Source organism: Triturus cristatus, chromosome 7 (assembly GCF_964204655.1).
Source record: "Triturus cristatus chromosome 7, aTriCri1.1, whole genome shotgun sequence".
Lineage (NCBI taxonomy): Eukaryota > Metazoa > Chordata > Amphibia > Caudata > Salamandridae > Triturus > Triturus cristatus.
Window position 1 is genome coordinate 863,966,238 of NC_140590.1, and position 14,822 is coordinate 863,981,059.

At 43.9% G+C, this 14,822-nt stretch overlaps 1 protein-coding gene across 1 annotated transcript in view; it reads left to right on the plus strand.

Moving 5' to 3' along the window:
* Positions 1 to 14,822, plus strand: part of LOC146810766 (histidine--tRNA ligase, cytoplasmic-like) — a 127,742-nt gene that overhangs the window by 76,940 nt on the left and 35,980 nt on the right. Inside the window, exons 9-10 of the mRNA XM_085617799.1 lie at positions 4,329 to 4,456; positions 4,545 to 4,802. Of these exons, the coding sequence (XP_085473925.1) occupies positions 4,329 to 4,456; positions 4,545 to 4,802 (386 nt within the window). The remainder of the gene's footprint in view (positions 1 to 4,328; positions 4,457 to 4,544; positions 4,803 to 14,822) is intronic.

The window sequence follows — 14,822 nt, forward strand, 5'->3', positions numbered from 1 at the left end:
TCTTGCCCATCATAGCCATTGTGCTGCCACTAACCCTCCCACTTGCCATGCATGGTCTTCTGTGCTGCCATGGCCCCTCCCACCTTCCCTGTGTGGTCAGTTAGCTGCCCCTGACCCCCTCCCACCTTCCCTCCATGGTCTGTGTGTATGCCACCACAGTCTCACTGTTGCTCTTCATGGTGTGTCTTGCTTCTAGTGCCCATCCTGCCTGACCTCCATGGCTATCTTGCTGCTCCTGCCCTGCCCCCTTGCCCCCAGCCCTCTGTTTACATGTGCAGACCCCTACTCCCTCCCTCCTGGCTTGTCTGTTCCATTGTAATGCCCCTGATCCGTCCCTCCTGCCCTTTATGGTCTGTTATGCTGCAGCTTTCTCTCCTGTCTGTCCATTATGGTCAGCTAGCTACCATTGCCTCTTGCCCCTCTGTTCTCTGTTGTCCATGTGCATGGTCCTGTCCCCTCCCTCTTGCTTTCTATGGATTGTTGTGCTGCACTCCCGTCCCGCATGCCCTGTGTGGTGTATTGTGCTGCTGCAAACCCTGATGCCTGCCCTGCAGGCTCAGTTTGGTGCACCTCTCCATGTCCCTCCTGTCCTCTGTTATCCAAGTCCATGTCCCTACCCCATTTCCTTCCATGATCCAATGTACCATACTTGCGAACATTTTGAACTTGGTAAGAGGGAGATTTTGAAAAAAAACTGGGCTATTGATTTTCCCCTTTGAGTTACATTGAAAAAGAGGAGATTGTAGACAGGAGACAGATCAAATAAAGCCCATTTGAGCTTAAAAACATTGGACGTTTCCTGGCTGAATCGGGTCTGTTGGCATGTATGGTTGTACTACCATTGCCTCTTCCTTCTGCCCACAATGGTCTAATACATTGCCACAGCCTTTCTTGCAAGTCCTGTATTGTTGGTTTGTTGCCCCTGCCCCCCTTTCCACTGCCCTCCATAGTCTGTTGTGCTGCCACGGCCCTTCCTGCCTGCTCAGTGTGGTTAAATTGATGCCTTTGCACCCTCCTACCTGCCTTCAATTTTCAGAGTCCGTGCCCCTGGCCTCTGCCTCTCAACAGTATCCTAATGAACAACTAGATTGCTAACATTCTATATTTATTACAAAAGTGTGGAACGCCTGACGTCATCTTGATGTAATCAAAACTGTAATACCCAGAGCATTTCCTTTAGAAATTACATATATGAGAGGGTCTTATTGGCATCAAAATTATGGTTAGTGCTCTAAAAGACTAAAATAAGGACATATTTTCTGAGTTTTCAAATAGCGACAAAGCACTTTTAAATTATTTGTTATCTTTATGTTTTTTTATCCAGTTGACCACTTGATTAAATGTTGCACTTAGGGGAGAGGATGTGGTGTTCCTTCCAGAACTGCAGACTTTGCAACTGGGGAACCAGGTTGGAGTTTCTGCTTTAGCTCGACATTCTGTGATTCTGGTCAAATCACTTAATCTCCCCATGTCTACAACCAAAATGAATTTGTTCTTGTGTGATGTAACCAATGCTCATGTAAAGCACTCCAATACCTGACATGTCTGCACTATATAACACTGCAAAAACACAAAATAATAAGTGATTTGCACACTTCTGTCATTGGGCTATATTTGGGCTACATCTAGGTGATTTTGGGCTACATTTGGGCTCGTTTGTCTCCGGTGGCCATCTTGGGAGATTTATTTGTTATGAAGTTTCCTAATTTCCTCATGTACTGCAGTCTGCTCAGTAGGAAATGCTTTCAGTTTTTAACTTTGATTCCATCGTGAAGGTATTCAGATATGTTACACATTTGCCATAAATTCTGAATGTTAGCACTCTAGTTGCTCATTAGATCACTGTAGTAAAACTACTGTTCACCATGGAAGTCTGCTCCTGGTATTAAAAGTGCATGTTTCAGTCTGCATGTCAGAATTTTTTAATGAAATAGAAGAGGATTTGAGAAGTCACTCAAAATGTTTTAAGTGTTACCAGTTTATTCCAATCAAGATGGCTTCAGGTGTGCCATACTTTTGTCATAATGAAGACAGTAAGCGCTCTAGTTGTTTTTAAGAACACTCTGGAACATTCTGTCATTGGGCTACATCTGGGTGATATTTGGGCTACATTTGGGCTCTTTTGTCTCTGGTGGCCATCTTGGGAGGCTTATTTGTTATGAAGTTTCCTAATTTCCTCATTTACTGCAGTCTCCTCGGTAGGAAATACTTTCAGTTTTTTACTTTGATTCCATCAAGAAGGCATTCAGATGTGTCACACATTTGCCATAAATTCAGAATGTTAGCACTCTTTTTGCTCATTAGATCACTGTAGTAAAGCTACTGCTCACCAGGGAAAACTGCTGCTGGTATTGAAAGTGCATGTTTCAGTCTGCATGTCAGAATTTTTTAATGAAATAGAAGAGGATTTGAGAAGTCACTCAAAATGTGCCCTAATTTTTCTTTCTGCAGCACTAATCATACTTTTTATGGAAAAATGAACCCCCTCATTTTGTTTCTTTTTAAATTAAATGTTTTAAGAGTTACCACTTTAATCCAAGCAAGATGGCTTCAGGTGTGCCATACGTTTATCATAAGTAGGACTGTTAGCGCTCTAGTTGTTCTTTGGAACACTCTGGGAAGCTGTAGTAGAACACAAAGGAATCAACTGACAGTCTCTGCCCTTGTTGGATGTACATGTTTTACTGAGAATGTCAGACTTCATTCTCACATGACTGAGAAAGATAATTTGAATTTACAGAAAATAAGCTCTCAGTTTAGCTTATAGATCTCCTTCCAAACCTCTGTGGGAAAAGCATGAGAAAATATTTTTCTCTCAATCATGATATCCCAGCAGAAGGCTTTTTCACATGGTGAAATCACCTTAGAACATACCACAATTCCTAAAATGAGTATGGTACCATCAACAAATGATTTATAATGTAACTAAAGTCTTAAAACCATCTATTAACTGCAATGCTTTTTAATGAGGTGCTATCATGTATATTGGTCCCAAGATGGCTGCCAACACTTCTTGGATGAAGTGCTGACAGCCAATCCGATCTCAGGATGAGATGTGTGGTTAGGCTCCGCCCACATATATATATGATTTTACTTTTGATTTTCTCAGGAACTACTGAACAGATTGACTCCATATATGCAAAAGGCACATCCCTGAGCTGAGGACTACCTCTCTGCCAAATTTCAAGTAATTCTGTTCAGCCGTTCGGGCTGTACCTTGGACTAAAGGTCCCTATGGAAAATTGCATGGGGAAAACGCGTTTTGGGACCCCCCTTTTTTCTCAGCCCCCGCTTGACAAATCCCCCCCGAGACTTTCAGGGTAGGAGCGGAGTGGAGCGCCCCACCTATTTTGAAAATTTCGCGAGGGTTCGTCAACCGGCGCCAAAGTTATTCCAAATAGAATGTTGCGGATTTCCTATGGAAACACGGTCCTAACTATAACTATCTACTGGCGACCGCCAGTAGATAATGTGTGTGTATATATATATATATATATATATGTGTATATATATATCTCTCTTGAGTCCAGCATAATGACATGCAGTAAATCCAATCATATTTTCAGATCAGGAATGGCATTTCCAAAATTACATTTCAGCACCTATGAGTTAAGTCTACTCTTTACCCTGTCTTAAAAGAGAGTGGAAGAGCAGCCTGAAAGGCTTGGATTAGAACAGTTAAATAAACACATTTCTCCTTTAAGAAATCCTGAGGCTTCCATACCCCCGTATGCCTAGTGCTGGCAGCTGCCTCACAAAGTCAGTTCTTTTTGAGGAATGCGTAAATAAGGGAATAATCTCCACTCTGAAACAAAAAAACATACATGTTTGTCACCAAAATGAAAGCGGAGGAATAGGGTGGGTAGACAGTGAAGATGTCTGTGATGCAGAACCAGGGCTACTATCAAGCAACCATATTTCTGCATTACAGGATATTCATTAGTAGACACAGGCATTAGACTAGAGTAGCAAGCTTAAACAATCTGCTCCTTAGCAGCTCTTGTACATACTGCACATTAGCACAGTGTCACTTTGAAAGGTCATTCCTGACAGCATAACATTCTGTAGTTTAAGTATTTGGAATATTCTGCTGTATACATTATGCAGTACTTTTCTCCGTCTCATATCTATGTATATATTGGGTAGGAGGGTTTTAGATCCGCAGATTCAGCAGGGAATTGTCTAAAATGTATGACATCAATGAAGATGCCTGCGATGCAGAGCCAGGACCACCCCTGAGTAACCATTTCCTTTTCTTGTTTGCTCCAACATAGCTGAGTCTCTTCTGTAGCAGGTTATTACAGCTGGGTTCTTCTGATTCCCTTTAGGTGGGGTGGAGTTGATACAGCGACTGCAGCAGGACCCACAGCTCTCTCAGAACAAACAATTTTTGGAGGGACTAAGTGACTTGAAGACACTGTTTGAGTACCTGGAGCTCTTTGGTGTGACAAGTAAGGTGGGTGAGAGATGACAAGTGGGTGGCAGATTTGGGCTGCACTGGTGGAAGAGGTTGCTGAATTTGCTTCTTTTCAATTGTTTTGCAGATTTCCATTGACCTAAGCCTAGCCCGTGGTTTGGATTATTACACTGGAATCATCTTTGAAGCTGTCCTGCTCTGGGACCAAAAGGAGTTGCATGTCCAACAGCAGAATGACTACAATAAGGAGCTCAATGTGGGTAGCGTGGCCGGAGGGGGCCGCTATGATGAACTGGTGCAAATGTTTGATCCCAAGGGCAAAAAAGTGCCTTGTGTGGGAATCAGTATCGGGATCGAGCGTATCTGTTCCCTCGTGGAGAAAAAGGTATGTAGCCTCAACTCTTTATTTTTTGTATGCAAGTATGGAGGGACATAGGAACTAGGCGCGTACCAAAGTTTCAGAACCATATACCTAACTGGGGCACAGACAGGGTTTGTTCAGTGTGCAAAAATGCAAGAAAGAATACTCCCTGAGGAAGTCTTTTGAAAGAATGGTATCCAGTGCGGCCAAACGGAACCCCTCCCCACCCCCCACACTTAAAGACTACATGGAAGCGTATGTTTTAGAATTGATATTGTCTCAGTTACACTGCAGTATATCTGACCACATTTGAAAAGTAATAGGTGTATCACTGAGTGTGTGAAAAGGTGCCCCAGAGCTCGGCATGAAGGAGATCCAGCCATTGTAAAGCACAGAAGTTACTCCATGATGAGCAGATCACGATGAATCATAGCCCGTAGTATCAGAGTCCGTCTATATGGTGTGAGTCCAGAAGATTCCAATAGTATGGAAACTTTTGTAGCCTAAATAGTTAGTGATTTTCTGAAACACACTGAGGCAGACATTGATTTTAAGAGCACGCACTGATTCTAGCCATAGTGTCACAATTGCAGCTGTCATCCACTGAAGTAGTGCAAATCCCCCTCCCCACTGCCAACAAAACAAACAGTCTTCTGAATATAATTATATGGGTGTCCCATTCATAACCTGGAGGCAGTAAATGGTCCATGACTTGTTAGTCTGAAATTAAAATCAAAGAAGTGAAGCGCTTGAAATTAACACTGAGTATATGATGTATATTTATGATACACAAAGTGAAAATAAGTCTGAGTAGGATTTCCGAGTAGTTTGGTTGTGTTTTTTAAAGGGACAGTTTTGTAGGAGGTGTTGATTTAAAATCAAGGCTCATTGATTGATTTAATACTATTTCAGAAACCTTGATAGGAACTAGCCAATCACAACCAATTTTTATCTGACTTGTGATTGTAATTGCCTGCAGCTGCCTCCGATAAAATTAACATCAAAGCATTAGGAAGACCTGCAGGAACAACACTTCACAGACTTGAATTTAGGTTGACAAACCTAGTTCATGAAGAGATTCAGCCTTGCAGACTCTAATCAACTAACCAAGCGTCTACTCTAACACATCCAAGCTGGGAGACTGACATAAGCGCAAGACCTATTGTTACTAAGTCTTCAAAAAAATGTATAGAGTGGTTTGGCCCTTCTCAGAAGAGTATTTCTCTCTCACTTCATTCTATTGGATGTTTGGTGTAACATTTAGTCTGCTGTAGATGCTTGCATTCTAATGCTTGGTGAACTATTTACAGCTAAAACATACACTTAATCATCACACATTAAGGGCCTCATTACGATGACGGTCGGAAAGCATTCCGACCAACTCTGTCTCTGAATGGTTTACGACTAAATCCGATTAGTGGAGACTGACCGATTACGATGGTTCCTTACACCGTTCAGTCAGACTCCCATTGACTTCAATGGGAGCCTTTGTTCTGACCGACTATACAGGCTCCCATTAAAAAACCGGGTGGGTGCAGAAAACCCTGAACCCTGTGGCGGGCAACCCATGGCGCCTGCCACACTGTGCATGGTTGTAAAGAGGACACCCATGGGCACCCCATGGGCCCCAACCGGAGGTCTCCGGGTGAATGGCGGCCTTCTATGGACCCCCAAAGTTGGATTCCGGCAGCCGATCTGTGTCGGAGAAACCAAGTTGGAAAGGTTGTCCGAATCAGACATCGTAATTGCTCGGTTGGAAACGCGGTCCGTAGAGCCGTACAAGTCGGCTCCGACCGACTCGGTTTCTCCGAATGCAATTCGGGCGCAAGTCGAAACAGAGTTTCCGACAATCTTATTCGGTCGGTCGCAATTGTTTGCGTCGGTCAGAAACCAAGCTTCCGACACGGATTCGGATGAACCGAATGCCTTTCAGAGCCTTTCCGTCCGACATCGTAATGAGACCCTAAATTCTTTATCTCATAGATGCGTTATATTCAGAAAACAATGTTTTGTTGCAGCAGGCTGTTTAATGCCTCTGTCAACCCTTGTTAAACCAGTCTTTTTTGAGTAAAAGTGACTTGTTTCTAATTGCTTTACAGTCGCAGTCTGATGGTGAAGATTTTTCACACCTTAGGTTACCAGATTTTCTGATTATGCTGTATATTTGTATATCTTAATCTAGTAATTTGTTTGACTGGTGCATAGAGTAGCTGATTACTTCTAAACCTGCTGTTGGTAAAGGTGCCATCCCTAAACATTTTTTTTTTTTTTACAAATCCTGTCTTTCTGTGAATTCTTTATCACTGATCACCAGGTTGAGTCCCACAGTAAGGTGTCTTTACTGAATATGACTACTTCCGTCTTGTCCATGTTGAGTTTGCGGCAGTTCGTTTTCATCCATCTGGGACATGCAGATTGTAAATCTGGTCCTAGTGTTCGGTGTTTTTTTGGCTAGGTAGAGGTTGAGCTGGGTGTTGGCTGCATAGGATATAACGTTGTTGCTGTGGGAACGAGAGGACCATGTAGGCCTTGTGGGGCTAAGCGAGGACTGTTGTGGCATGCTGCAGATGAGGTTGGTGGAAGCCGCGGTGAAAGGAGATAGTTTGACCGACTGGGTGTGGCCTGTAAGGAATGAGCAGATCTAGTGAAGCCCAGGATCTTTGAATGGCAGCTTTGTGTAGGTGTTGAATGAGGATTGGGTGGGAGACCGTGTTGATGGTGTGGCTAAATCCAGAAGAATTAAGGCAGCAGTGTCTCCTCAGTCCATGATCAGTCAGGCGTAGACTGTGTTGGCAATAAGAGCGGTATCTGTGCTGTAGTTGGTCTGAATCAGGATTGAGTGGTGTTGAGGCGGTAGTTGTCGTTGAGGTGGGTAGCTAGGCATAATAATGGTCTTCTCCATGACTTTCACCAGGAAGGGTATTAGAAAAGATTGGTCAATAGAATGCTGGCATGTTTGAGTCTGCCCAAAGTTTCTTAAGGAGGGGGAGAAACGTGGCATGTTTCCAGGCATCCAGGAAAGTGGCTCTGTTGATTGCATCGTTCAGAATGAGGGTGAGGGCAGTGCTGATGGTGTTCAGTCCTGTAGTGAAGATGTAATAAGAATAGACCACATGGTTGCTGCAGTTTCTTGAGTATGTGATGGGTGTCGAGGTGGCCAGGGTGGTCATCTTGGATTTGGAAGTGATGGGTAGGTACCTGCAAGGATGGAGGGGTCTTGTTGGGGCTTGGAGTTGTTGTGCATGCTGGTGATCTACTTCTGATGAAGAGGGACATCTGGATGCAAAGGTTCTGTGACAGAGTGATGTTGATGGAGCTTTGTGCCAGAAATGTGAAGCCTTTCACGATGGCGAAGATTTCCTTGGTGCTTTTTTTGACGTGCTTGGTAAAAAAAAGCAGTGCAAAAAGAACAATTGATGGACGGAATGCTGAACAATATCAAACATTCACCCCCCAGTACAGAGATCTGGGCCTTACTCCATCGTTTTTTTGCCGACCATGTCATTCCAGTTTAAACCCAGCCATATGCAAATCAGTCTTGACCCTGCTCCCCATGGGATAAGTCCAGCCCGAACTGCCAGGCCAGGTCCTCCTTGGACCGGAAATGAGCATCCTGGGACCGGATTCAGGGTATCGCCCCATATCAGCTAGTATAGCTTGAATTCAGTGGCATTTTAAGCACGGGACCCACGTCTGGGCACACCTCTCCCACCCAGGTGAGAAATACAGAAAGAACAATTGACAGACGGAATGTCAAACATTCACCCCCAGTACAGAGATCTGGGCCTAAGGGGCATATGTATGAAGCCCGTTTCCTGTTCGCAAACGGGCCGTTTCTCAGAATCAGCCTGTTTGCGAACGGGAAAAAGCCTTTTGGGATGTATCATCCCAAAAGGCCCTCACAAAATAGGGAATCTCAAAATTTGCGATTCCTTATTTTGCGAAAGCATTTAAGGAATCGTAAATTGCGATTCCTTAAATCCGATGTAAAAAGAACCCAAGTTTTGCGATTCCTCCTTAAGAAATAGCAAATTACCACCAACTTCAAGTTTGACACCCTGGCACCATTGAAATTGCATTCTCAATTTGCGATTCTCTAATTGAGAATCGCAAATTGAGAATCTCTTCCCATTCATTCCTATGGGAATGAATGGGGAGGTATTCCTTAATTGCGAATCGCAATTTGCGATTCGCAATTAAGGAATATGTAGGATTCGTAAAATAATTTGCAAACCCTACATACAGAGTGTTTTGTGATTCTCAAATAGCGATTCTCTAAAAATCGCTATTTGAGATTCGCAAATGTATCCTTTTATACATATGCCCCTGAGGTGGCATGGTGAGCCAAAGAACGATTGGTTTAACCCAGATCTCTTGACTGGGTATGAAAGTTTGATTTGCTCTGCATTCCGTCCATCATTTGTGTGTCTTTTGCTTTGTCTGTGAAAGCAGAGCATTTCTTAGTGTTATCGCCTGCTGGCTGATCTGTATTTGTTCTTTTTGCTGTCATCCTGGCTTAGTCTCCATTGTTTTTCTAGTTGCTTGCAGCTGCGTTTGGTGAGTTTGCCCACTTCTCTGTACCACTTTGCTTGTGGTCTGTGCCTAGTGGCCTTGGTGGACTTGAGTGGGGATAGGGTATCTGCCCAGGAGGTGATACAGGTGTTGAAGTTGGAGATGGTTCTGGAAAGGTCGTTGAGGTGTTGCAGTTGGTGGGGTAGGTGCTCCGAGGATTAAGATTCTTCAGAGATATTCTTCCATTCACCGTGTGAGGATTTGACAATGGCATTCCTGCAGTGGTGATGGCAGGGTATGTTGAAGCGGACAAGGGCATGTTCGGACCAGGTGATGGGTGTTGGCTTCTCCACCGAGGGTTTTCTAAAGCTAGCGAAGATGGGGTCCAATGGGTGTCCAGGAAAAGTGGCAGGAGATGGCACCTTCGACATCAGTCAATGAATTTCTGCAGCAGCACCGTGGGTTGTTTTCGAGGTTCAGGATGAGAAGTGAAGCACAGGAGTAGCGGCGTTTGGTGAGAAATGGACATGGGATCCTGTCGGAGGTGGGGCACAGATGGCACAAACCGGCTTGACTTTGGCGCGTCAGTGGTGCATCCGCTACACATCTGTGCTGCGGCTACCATTAAAAAGGAGGAGCTTGGGTTGGTGGGTGCGGCTAAGCATGCAGCAGTAAGGGAGTATGGCATGGGAGAAGGGCATAAAAGTACGGGCAAGGAAGAAAAAAGAGGAGGTAAGTGAAAGTAGCAAGAATAGGAGGGAAATGGTACTGAAGGAAGCAAGAAAGAATGAATGAGAATGAGTGAGAGGTTGAAAAAGAGGCAAAGAAAGAGTGAGAAAGCACAGACAAGCAGCAAAGAATGAACGAGAATGGATGAGAAACAGAGAATGGGCAAAGAAGAAAAGAGAAAGGTTCTGAGAAACATTAAAGAGAATAACAAAGGGAGAGAAGACACACAGAAAGAGCAAATGGTCGCGGGAGAGCGAGGAAGTCGAGGCAGAGGGGCCTCATGGTAGCTCTGGAGCTGAGCCTGAAAGGGTTGGGCCTGGTCGGAAGACAGGGCACAGGTAAGTATGTCGTAGGTCTTGATAACCTGGAATGAGGTAGACTGAAAGCTGTCACACTGCTGTTGAGACTCTAACCTTGAGAAGAAAATCTTGTGTGAAATCTGCATAAAATGATACTTCAGAGCAGTTAAGAGTAAGAAAAGTGGTCACTATGTCAGCCGCATCTATTCTGTCTCCAATCAGTTAAAAACAACCTGCAATTTCCTCGGTGAAATAACATCTGAAGTTCTTAAAATCACCCCATGGGTGACTCCTGCCCCCTTTTTTTAAACCAACTAAATTCTGAGATGATACCTCCAATAGTTATGTGCAGTATTCATACCCTCCATTAGCTCTGCATCCCTTTCCTCGTTAGTACCCATGATATTGGAAGAGATTGGTGTACTAGCCGACAAGATTAACGCTTCTAACATGTTGGCAGATCAATTTGCAGTGTTCCTTCTGAAAGCCCTAGTATCGGTGGACAAATACATAATTAACAAAGTTAAGGCACTTCTTACCAAGAGGCTAAGCCCCTACATCCATGAAATAAACTATAGTCTTCCCACTGCTGAAGCCTTCAGCTGACCCAAACACGTTGGCCAATGTTAGACCAATATAAACACACTGTACCCCTGCATAGTGTGCGGCTGCTGTATTCTTTTGAGCAATTCAACAACAGCTACTTTGGTTTCAGAACAATGGAGAGAACTAAACTGCAATAGAAATGTGCAGGAAAATCACCTTTGTGCCCTAGGTGAAGAAAAACTGTGTCCTAATTCTTATTGACCTCTTGGTGGCTTCCAGTGACCACAGCACCCTTACGAAAAGGTTAAAGTAATGGGTGGTACTATGAGGTACAACCCTAGAATGAATCCAATCTCGTTTCAGCAGTCTACCTAAGATGTTATGAATGGGGATCTATCAATTGGATCAGTAGAGTAACGAAACTTGAGTGCAGCCCCCTGCAAAAACATGGAGGGGCCCCTCCTCCGGACCCAGTCAGGAGCCCTCAGGCCAGGATACTGTGCTACAGGGGACCCCTGGAGCTCGCAGGAGCCCACACCCCAGGGGCCTTTGGTACGCCACTGAATTGGCTGGACCTACAGAGCATACCCTAAGGGTGCCTAATGTCAGTGCCCAACTTTTCAATATCTCAACTTTTCTGAACTAGTTGTACAAATATATGCTGCTGTTGAAGAAATGAATCTTATGATTGGAAAAAAGAGGCGATACACCAGGCTCACATAATCAAAGTTCTCAATCATTTCTCCCCTTAGATAAAGAAGAGGTTCCTCTGAATAAATGATATTGAAACGGAGACCATGCGCTCCTCAACCCTGAAATCCGTAGAACAACCCCATTTGTGTAGTCCAGCTCCCTCGGAACACCTTGTCTCCCCGAATTTAGAAAGTCAAAAATCTAAATGTTTTATTTGTAGCACATGAAAAGATTTTAGAAATATGACCTTCAGTAAAAAATACCCCGGAAAAAAGACTTAACTGAGAACAGACCTAGTTTAGAAAAGACAGAAATGAGATAGTACAGTTTGTAGTTAATGTATTTTTAAAAAGTAAAGTGACAATGATGCTGAGCAGGAGCACGATGCTTAGGAATTTTCCTCTGTAAATCAATGTATTGTGGGTCTTTGGGTGTTCCTCGGGATGGATAGTTTGGACCAGCATAACTTGGTTGCATCTTGCTAAATAATCTTGATATCTGAGACACTTCCATATTGCATTTCCTTCATAACATCTGTCTGTTGCATATAGGTGGCCATTAACTACACACATATATGTATAGTGCAATAGTATTTATTAGTGTATATAGATTGCAATAGTGTATACATGCTTTCTTAGTGTGTGCCATGCTTTCAGTGTTGACATTCTTATGGCTTCCTGTTTTGTACCCTAATGCCACAGAGTTAAATTCAGCCACCTATGACTGACCATTACCACATCTGCCAGTGCTTCCTTAAGCACCACCTAATTCTCGATTCCGATTTGTTTTAAAAGGTGGCCCTTTCGTGATTGAAGTAGTTGAACATGAAATTTGAATTCTTGTCTAAAATGTATTTTGATGCATTCTTCGTGATTTTAGTACGTATATTCTCAAATGGTCTTTTTCCATTTCGATCTTATCTCCAGCAATCATCTTGCAGTGGTCAAATCATCAGCTGTATTTTTTTCACATGATATAGTTTTATTTTCCATTCAGTATTCAAAGGGATCAGGCTTCAGCTATCCTTGATCAGGAAACACCTGACATTCCTGCATATGAATCACTTGTTTCACAGACCTAGCTCCCGAATAATGGCAACACTGCAAGCTAATGCCATCCAAAGACGCTAGCATATAGTTTGAAGAGAGTTCAAAATCACGAATTCTGCTAAACGCAACTTTGTCACTATCAGAAAGAAGCTAAAAAGTGACTGAATGATGTCTACATTAAACGCTGTTAGACCAAAGTCTACTTGGTATTCATTGCAGTAGTCGTCGTCACAGAAATTGTTCTGCCCCATCTGCCTTTTAACTACCTCTCACGCCGTTAACACACCCATACATACCACCCTGACCAACGCAGTTGACACATAAACTGTACCTGCCACTGTTAACCACACCTACTGACCTCTCCACCCTCCCCCCCCCCCCCCTACTTCTATGTAACCATGAAGGTGCCCTGAAATGGCCACAGGTTGACATCTTTGGTGCCAAACAAAAAAGAGGGGGGGGGACAAGGAGCTGATTAGAAAGAGGTCCTGAACCAATGCTCCCAAAACCAGTACAAAATCACAATGGATGGTTTCAGTTCCTTCAAGAAGAGGGATTTACAGCCAACAATTATATGCTGTAAAACATATAGGGGATGTCTCCATAGGATAGGTGAGTATGCAGAGAGGAGAAAGAGTACTCCTTTGTATAGTACGTGGTGCCCTCACACACCCTTACGAGTGTATAGCATCATCATTGGGCAAAATTGCTCCTCGTGGGGGTAGCGCTGCAGTCCCTCACGGGCCCTGTAAGGGGCTCTCTAGCGGAGATCTTTTAGGAGTTGCCGCATTTGTGACTGAGGGTGTGTGGATGAGAAGTGATAGTGAGTGCAGTTTAAAATGAGTCAGGAGGCCCTAATAACTTTATTTAAAGGACCCCTGGTTCAGAATAAAAATCCACGGGATGGAGATACACAATGGTGCCGTTTAGAGAGGAGAAACAAGACCAAATAGATTCCCACTTCTCTCAACCCGTGTGGTGTGTAACGAAGTGTTTTTAAAAAGGGGTCGACATGTTTCGCGCTATAATTTGGTCCCTAATGGATCCCAGAGCGCTTCATCAGGACCAGATAGAAAGCAAAAACGGGAATCAGGAAAAGACACCCTGTATTCCTTTATATATCCTAGTTAAGGTATGTTTGACAGTTATTGTCTTAGGACCAGTTATTATACAGAAGTCCTATTTCACAGCCTAAAAGGGAGACCAAAGCGGGGAGGGGGGGGTGGAAAAAGGGGAAACAAGAAAAAGGGAGCCTAGTGACATATCAGTTAAATATGGTATTATAAGATAAGATCGAAATCACATGCGCACAATATGTGCCCAGGTGCCAGATGCATGAAACATATCACAGACGTGTGCGCGTCTTATGGATCATGCGTCTCTTGAAAAGTGCTATAGGTGGCCTTACGCATAGGTGAGACGAAGCGGTAGTGTGCATCATGTTCTACCGTGACTTAGATTCTCAAGGTGAACTATGCCGCCTCGGAGTAAATGTGGCTACTGAAACTAAGCGGTATGGCATATATCCAAAATAACTGGTGAATGGATGGAGTGAGGGAGGAATTACCCGGTGCCGAATGGTGGTGGTAGCTGAAGGGGTTATGAATTACAGCTGCCTCATACAGTTCCGTATGGTTCTATATAAATACCACTGGACGGAACCCTCACCTTAAGGAATGGAATCGCGCTAATTAATGCGTCGGCCCCAGCACGTATAGGAACGGGGACAACAAGCGCGGTGTGGGAAGGCATGCGTAAGTGCGATTAGGACATAATTCTAAAGATATTGCGTGGGGTAAAGAATTGATACTGAACAACCCAAGTGTAGTATTAATGTGTAGCATGTTGATACAGAAGAACAGAAAGCCTATCCACCCTGGATCGGAGAAGGGCGCCGTCGGATGTACCACGGGGTGAGGCTATGTAAAGGTAGAGCAAAGAAACCTTGCAGGAAGAAACGTTAGCGGTATTATCAGAAAAACAAACTTGGTACACTGTGGATAGAGGGAGGGAGGGGTAACTTACTAGAAATCCAGCCTCACGTCACGGGAAAACCTACCTGTACTGCGGTACTTCCGGTAGCATTCTGGACCGAAAGGAAGTTGAAATAAATACCGCTATTGGACTGATTGCGGGCTGCGGGTGGTGACGTCATCACGCTGCATGAAGGGAGAGAGTCAGCCTAGCGGGGAATGAAGCGGCCATCTTAGAGTGGT